The sequence below is a fragment of the Oncorhynchus mykiss genome, chromosome 6, assembly GCF_013265735.2.
Source record: "Oncorhynchus mykiss isolate Arlee chromosome 6, USDA_OmykA_1.1, whole genome shotgun sequence".
Taxonomy (NCBI): domain Eukaryota; kingdom Metazoa; phylum Chordata; class Actinopteri; order Salmoniformes; family Salmonidae; genus Oncorhynchus; species Oncorhynchus mykiss.
The window spans coordinates 57,727,966-57,735,226 of NC_048570.1; the positions used below are offsets into that span (position 1 = coordinate 57,727,966).

A 7,261-nucleotide genomic window follows, 5' to 3' on the forward strand; every position below is an offset into this window, starting at 1 on the left:
CATTGGAGTTGACCATTGGTCTAAATCCATCCATTTCTGTTCCTATGACAGCAACAATTCATCACACACAAAAGAGAGAAAAACTGTGCAACCGTAGAAAAATAAGGTTGCATGAGGATACATAAGGGTTCAATATTATACGCATTTGTAAGTGTATTTATAAATGATGAATAGCTGGAGGTAAATAGTGACTCACACTATTTTGACCAATTATAACCAATTTATATAGCCCATTTATTAATAGTTTATAATGCATTTACAAATTATTAAATAACTGTTAATGACATAATTACAAACCCTTTATAATCCCTTTTAAAATGGAATCTTATTGTAAAGTGTAGCGATTCTTTCTCACTACTTAGGTCTATTTCTTAAAAACCTCTGATAATAGTGTCGGTTGACCTTGCTGGAAACCATCACAATCTTATCCAGTCTGTTCTTGTTGCACACATTCAAATGACTGAACCAGGCCACCATAGAGAAAGACTGAGTATATAAACACAACAGTAAGGAGAAATAGCTACTTTCAGTCCCCATCCATACTTTATAAGCCCTATTATAAACTGCACAACATGTGCCTCTTTCATAATGCACAAGAGTAATGTAATATTTAGGAGAAATTACCCCAAATTTGTGAGAGCTGCCCATCTATGAACCTCTTGAAATAAAGGCGAATGAGAGAACCCACTGACACGTGATGGAGTGTGTGGGCTACCAACAAAGATTTCCTAACAGCAGAGATTACATCAGAAGATTTCACAATGTGTTATTGTGATCCCTTGTGGCTCAGTTGGTTTTAGAGGCATTTTCAATGCCAGGGTTGTGGGTTCAATTCCCACGGGGGACCTGTGTGAACAAAAAGGTATTTACTCATTACTGTAACTTGCTTTGGATAAGAGCATCTGCTAAATTACTCAAATGTAAACATTTTATTTGAGGGGCCTTTGGAAGATTGTGAACACGTACATATATATTTTTTTTTATTCTGTTCAATGATAAAATCACAAAAAATGAATCAATAAATGTTAACACATGTAACAAACCTGTCACACGTCAATGCACAGCTACTATTTCTGAATATGAAAAAATGCAATGAATGAAAGCAGAAAAAAAATCTAACTTTAATTAAGAGGCTTCATTAATTGAATTACATATATGCATCTTGAAAAGGAAGAATGACACACAGAGAAGGGCACACCTGTTTGGAAATCCTCAAGGTCAAACATATTTAGCCATGATATGATGTCATGGTACAAAATGTTTACATGCACACCTCACACATGTCATGTTTCACACACGTTTCAAGGATTCCCTACAGAATTCCCACCTGACTTTCAGCAACCTCGACTCAAGATAAAATATCCTTACCTGTCAGCATATTTTTGTGCCCATATTCCCTTATTTGGTGGTCCGTTATCTACGTTTATTTGCCTAAGGAAAGAGTATAAAAAACGACCCTAACTACTGCCGTTTCACCCATACCTTCTCGAAGCTCTAAGGTAAGTGCTGTGCTCAGTATTCGTACTGTCTGTGTGTGAGCTGCAATGTCTAACACTATGTCTGGTTTTAATGATTTTCCCTTTTGTGTTTGTATTTATCCTACAGTTCTTTTGCTGCTATGTTTGTGTTGAAGTTCACTGTGGGTCTCCTGACCCTGATGCTGGTGTCCTCTGCCTGGGTTGAGGAACTGACTGAGGTAAGTGACACAGGATACGGAGCTACCATGCCATAAGATTGCTGCTTTGCTAAACTCAGTCAAACAGTCTGCACATTCAAAGTAACACTGGGACCTTAAAAATTGAAAAATTGAAAATTTGACTGTCAGCAAAAAGTTTAGGGTATTTTCATCCATATCGGGGGAACCGTTTAGAAATGGCAGCACTTTTTGTACATAGTCACCCCATTTTAGGGGAACAAACATGTATTATGTGTATTAAAGTAGTAAAATGTTAAGTATTTGGTTCCATATTCCTAGCACACAATGACCACATAAAGCTTGTGACTCTACAAATTTGTTGGATGCATTTGCTGTTTGTTTTGGTTGTGTTTCAGATTATTTTGTGCCCAATAGAAATTAATGGTAAATAATGTATTCTGTCATTTTGGAGTTACTTTTATCGGAAATAGGAATATAATAAGTTTGTAAACACTTCTACATTAATGTAGATGCTACCATGATTACGGATAATCCTGCATGAATCGTGAATAAGGCAGTTAGGAAAGGTAGTTAGGAAAGCCAGGGCTAGCTTTTTCAAGCAGAAATTTGCTTCCTGCAACACAAAAAAAAAAAAAGTTATTGGACACTGTAAAGTCCATGGAGAATATGGGCACCTCCTCCCAGCTGCCCACTGCACTGAGGATAGGAAACTCTGTCACCACCGATAAATCCACTATAATTGAGAATTTCAATAAGCATTTTTCTACAGCTGGCCATGCTTTCCACCTGGCTACCCCTACCCCGGTTAACAGCCCTGCACCCCCCACAGCAACTCACCCAAGCCTCCCACATTTCTCCTTCTCCCATATCTAGTTAGCTGATGTTCTGAAAGAGCTGCAAAATATGGACCCCTACAAATCAGCCGGGCTAGACAATCTGGACCCTTTCTTTCTAAAATTATCTGCCGAAATTGTTGCAACCCCTATTACTAGCCTGTTCAACCTCTCTTTCGTGTCGTCTGAGATTCCCAAAGATTGGAAAGCAGCTGCGGTCATCCCCCTCTTCAAAGAGGGGGACACTCTTGACCCAAACTGCTACAGACCTACAGTATATCTATCCTACCCTGCCTTTCTAAGGTCTTCGAGTGCCAAGTTAACAAACAGATTACCGTCCATTTCGAATCCCACCGTACCTTCTCCGCTATGCAATCTGGTTTCAGAGCTGGTCATGGGTACACCTCAGCCACGCTTAAGGTCCTAAACGATATCATAACCGACATCGATAAGAAACAATACTGTGCAGCCGTATTCATCGACCTGGCCAAAGCCTTCGACTCTGTCAATCACCACATCCTTATCGGCAGACTCAACATTCTTGGTTTCTCAAATGATTGCCTCGCCTGGTTCACCAACTACTTCTCCGATAGAGTTCAGTGTGTCAAATCGGAGGGCCTGTTCTCCGGGCCTCTGGCAGTCTCTATAGGGGTGCCACAGGGTTCAATTCTTGGGCCGACTCTCTTCTCTGTATACATCAATGATGTCGCTCTTGCTGCTGGTGAGTCTCTGATCCACCTCTACGCAATAGACACCATTCTGTATACTTCTGGCCCTTCTTTGGACACTGTGTTATCTACCCTCCAGACGAGCTTCAATGTCATACAACTCTCCTTCCATGGCCTCCAACTGCTCTTAAATACAAGTAAAACTAAATGCATGCGCTTCAACCAATCGCTGCTCGCACCTGCCCGCCAGTCCATCATTACCACTCTGGTGTCTGGTGAGACTGTTATCTCTCCTTCCAGACTCACATCAAACATCTCCAATCCAAAATTAAATCTAGAATTGGCTTCCTATTTCGCAACAAAGCATCCTTCACTCATGCAGCCAAACATCGTAAAACTGACCATCCTACCGATCCTCGACTTCAGCGATGTCATTTACAAAATAGCCCCCAACACTACTCAACAAATTGGATGCAGTCTATCACAGTGCCATCCGTTTTGTCACCAAAGTCCCATATACTACCCACCACTGCGACCTGTACGCTCTCGTTGGCTGGCCCTCGCTTCATACTCATCGCCAAACCCACTGGCTCCAGGTCATCTACAAGACTCTGCTAGGTAAAGCCCCGCCTTATCTCAGCTCGCTGGTCACCATACCAGCACCCACCCGTAGCACGCACTTCAGCAGGTATATCTCAATGGTCACCCCCAAAGCAAATTCCCTCCTTTGGCTGCCTCTCCTTCCAGTTCTCTGCTGCCAATGACTGGAACGAACTACAAAAATCACTGAAACTGGAGACACTTATCTCCCTCACTAGCTTTAAGCACCAGCTGTCAGAGCAGCTCACAGATCACTGCACCTGTACATAGCCCATCTGTAAATAGGAAAAACAACCACCTCATCCCCTACTGTATTTATTTATTTATCTTGCTCCTTTGCACCCCAGTATTTCTACTTTGCACATTCATCTACTGCACATCTACCATTCCAGTGTTTAATTGCTATTTTGTATCTACTTCACCACCATGGCCTATTTATTGCCTATTTATTCATTTGCACACATTGTATATAGACTTGTTTTTATACTGTAATATTGACTGTTTGTTTGTTTACTCCATGTTTAACTCTGTGTTGTTGTATGTGTCGAACTGCTTTACTTTATCTTGGCCAGGTCGCAGTTGTAAATGAGAACTTGTTCTCAACTTGCCTACCTGGTTAAATAAAGGTGAAATACAAATAAAAATAAAATAATGATTAGTGAGAAAGTTACAGACGCATGAATATCATACCCCCCAGAAAATGCTAACCTTCTGTTCTTGTAATGGTGAGTAGATAGCATGCCTTGAGGGTATAACATTTGTGATATGGATGAAAATACCCTCAAATTAAAGCGGACAGTTTGCACTTTAACCTCATAGTCATTGTATTATTTCAAATCCAAAATGCTGGAGTACAAAGCCAAAACAACAACAAATGTGTCACAGTTCCAATACTTTTGGAGCTCGATGTATTTTCATGTATTTTGTTCTTCATGAATTCATATTCTCTATATTCATTTTATATGTATTCTCCGTTGTTGTTGTCTTTTTTCACATTGTCATACAAAGTTTGAAGGTGAGAAAAAAAAACAGTTTTGGCACTATCTCACATTACCAAGCATATAAATAATAAAAACAATGTCATGATTTAGCATACTTAATGGATCCAATGTTCTTTCTTACAGAGAATGTTGTGGAAGAAGACACCTCTGCTGAGCTCTCTGTTGGTGAGCTGCTGACCAGAGCCAACAGGGACCTCAGTAAGTTGGTTCAATGCTCAAGGAATAAAGAGCATGCAGATTAATTATTTTGGACTAGCCCCCAGAGTAACCTGTTCTCCATGTTCTATTCTCAAGCCCCCGAAGCCGATGAGCCTACTCTGATGGGAGACATTGCCATGCCCTCGGAGAAGAACGCCGACCCCTGCACCGCCACCGGGTGTCTGTGGCAAAAGTACAGTGACGGAAACATCTGGGTGCCCTACGTCATTGCCAACCACTTCTGTAAGTGTTCACTTTCGTGTACATTTAATTTCATATGTTGAGATATTGCACAAGCGATGCAACACTTTCACTATCGGTTGTTGTTCATTTGATCTCTACAACAGCATCTCGCGAAGTAGCCATCATCCTGCGGGGTCTGGACTCCTTCGCCGAAACCACCTGCATCCGCTTCTTCCAGCGCCAGAATGAGAGGGACTACCTCAGCATTGAGTCTCGCAGCGGGTGAGCCTGAATTTAAACAACATTATTAAACAAATGAAACATTATTATTTTATGTAACCTTCATTTAACTAGGAAAGTCACATCAATACATATGTAACTGAATTTCCCTTTGAAGATTATAATCCATACAATAATAGTTGTTGATCCCCACAACCATGTATCTCTTATGAACCCATTACCCCGAGATTTCCGAAAAACCCTTACAATGAACTAGATGATTAGGTTAGGCCTTATTTCTGGCATTGGATTGGTGCACCTTGACTCTCCTCTGCTCTTCTTCCCAGGTGCTACTCTTATGTTGGCCGTCAGGGTAATGCCCAGACTGTGTCTTTGGCCCGTCAGGGCTGCCTGTACCACAGCACCGTCCAGCATGAGCTCCTTCATGCCCTGGGCTTTAACCACGAGCAGACCCGCAGCGACCGTGACAACCACATCCATGTCTACTGGGAGAACATAATTGATGGTCGATACCATTCATTTATCCTGTTTCCCTTGAACTTACTTTCACTTTACATGATAAGATACAGCCTCTATCTCTAACTGCTACTTCTAACAAAAGACAATATTTTGGGGGCTGCATAATGCTGTACTTGTCAGCATGCCTGCTTTTTGTTTTTCAAGCTGTAGTGTCATCTATAGTTCTATAGTTGTTCATTTCTGTTTAATATTGTAACTGAGTGATCTTGCTCACTCACTGAAATGCAGCCTATCAGCTCTATGAACATTTTGTCTTTAATCTGTTTATCTCAGACATGAAGTACAACTTCGACAAGATCGCCACCCTGAACCAAGGAACTCCCTATGACTACAACTCTGTCATGCAGTACGAGAGGTCAGCTATGTGATGTCTTTCGAAAAATTACAAATATTTCTGGAATGGACCTCAATTATACGTAATGTTCCATCCCTTCCACAGTGTCCTTTCATTCAGGCCAATATATACTGTAGCTTCAGCAGTGACATTGTTGAGTAGGCCTAAATTGTGTTGCATTGTGATTTGGTGTGGTTACAGGTACGCCTTCTCCAAGAACAACCGCCCCACCATGGAGCCCATCCCCAACAACAACGTGTCTTTCGGCGAGGCCACTCAGATGAGCAAGAACGACATCGACAGGCTGAACAGGCTGTATGGCTGCTGTGAGTACTGTCACACTGAACAATTTACTGTACTTGGGTTTGGATGATTCAATCTAGGCCAAGGCTGCTGGAATGGATCATAAATTCTCGTTACAACCTCCTGGATGCCTCTTCCCCAGAGCTAATATAGCTTGAATATATCTAGAGCTTAATAACTGTGAGAATTGTGACATTGAGGGTGGGAGGATATATTACAATGGACATGGCTTTATGTGTATGATTAAATAACCACTATTGTTTTCTCCTTTCCCCCCAATAGAAACCTGTGGTCTCACTTCCGATGGACTCAAGATCATTCAGCTGAAGGAGTAGAGTCACCTCTAGTGGTAGAACTATTAGAATTCAATTTGCCTCAAAACATCAAGGCTGTGCCATCTCTAATAATCACAATAAAAATATGATCAACTGAAATCAAAAGCTAATCGGTGTTGATCCTTCCATTTCAATACAGTTCTCCAAATATGTGTCCATACATGCTTTACTCAGCAGAAGTATTATAATGCTTTGAACACGTATTACAGCTATGGAACATCTTCACGGGAACCCTAAACAGAAACAATTGTGGACTGTGTTGAATAACAAATACAATCATAAAAGTATTTTGTGTTTACTTCTATGTAAGAAAAGTATTATAACCAGTTTGAGGAAAACATAAAAAGTGTCTTCTCCCTCACAACATCTACCTCATCTCAACAGAGAAAA

General features: G+C 40.9%; 1 protein-coding gene across 1 annotated transcript; it reads left to right on the top strand.

Annotated features, from left to right (window-relative positions):
- The first annotated feature begins 1,478 nt into the window (after window positions 1–1,478).
- On the top strand, window positions 1,479–6,970 carry LOC110526219 (low choriolytic enzyme-like). Its single transcript, XM_021607003.2, has 10 exons — window positions 1,479–1,499; window positions 1,606–1,696; window positions 4,767–4,773; window positions 4,883–4,957; window positions 5,054–5,200; window positions 5,305–5,422; window positions 5,707–5,885; window positions 6,173–6,254; window positions 6,435–6,559; window positions 6,819–6,970. Coding segments are annotated over exons 2-10 (813 nt in total). The 5' UTR covers window positions 1,479–1,499; window positions 1,606–1,618; the 3' UTR covers window positions 6,821–6,970.
- The last annotated feature ends 291 nt before the right edge of the window (window positions 6,971–7,261 follow it).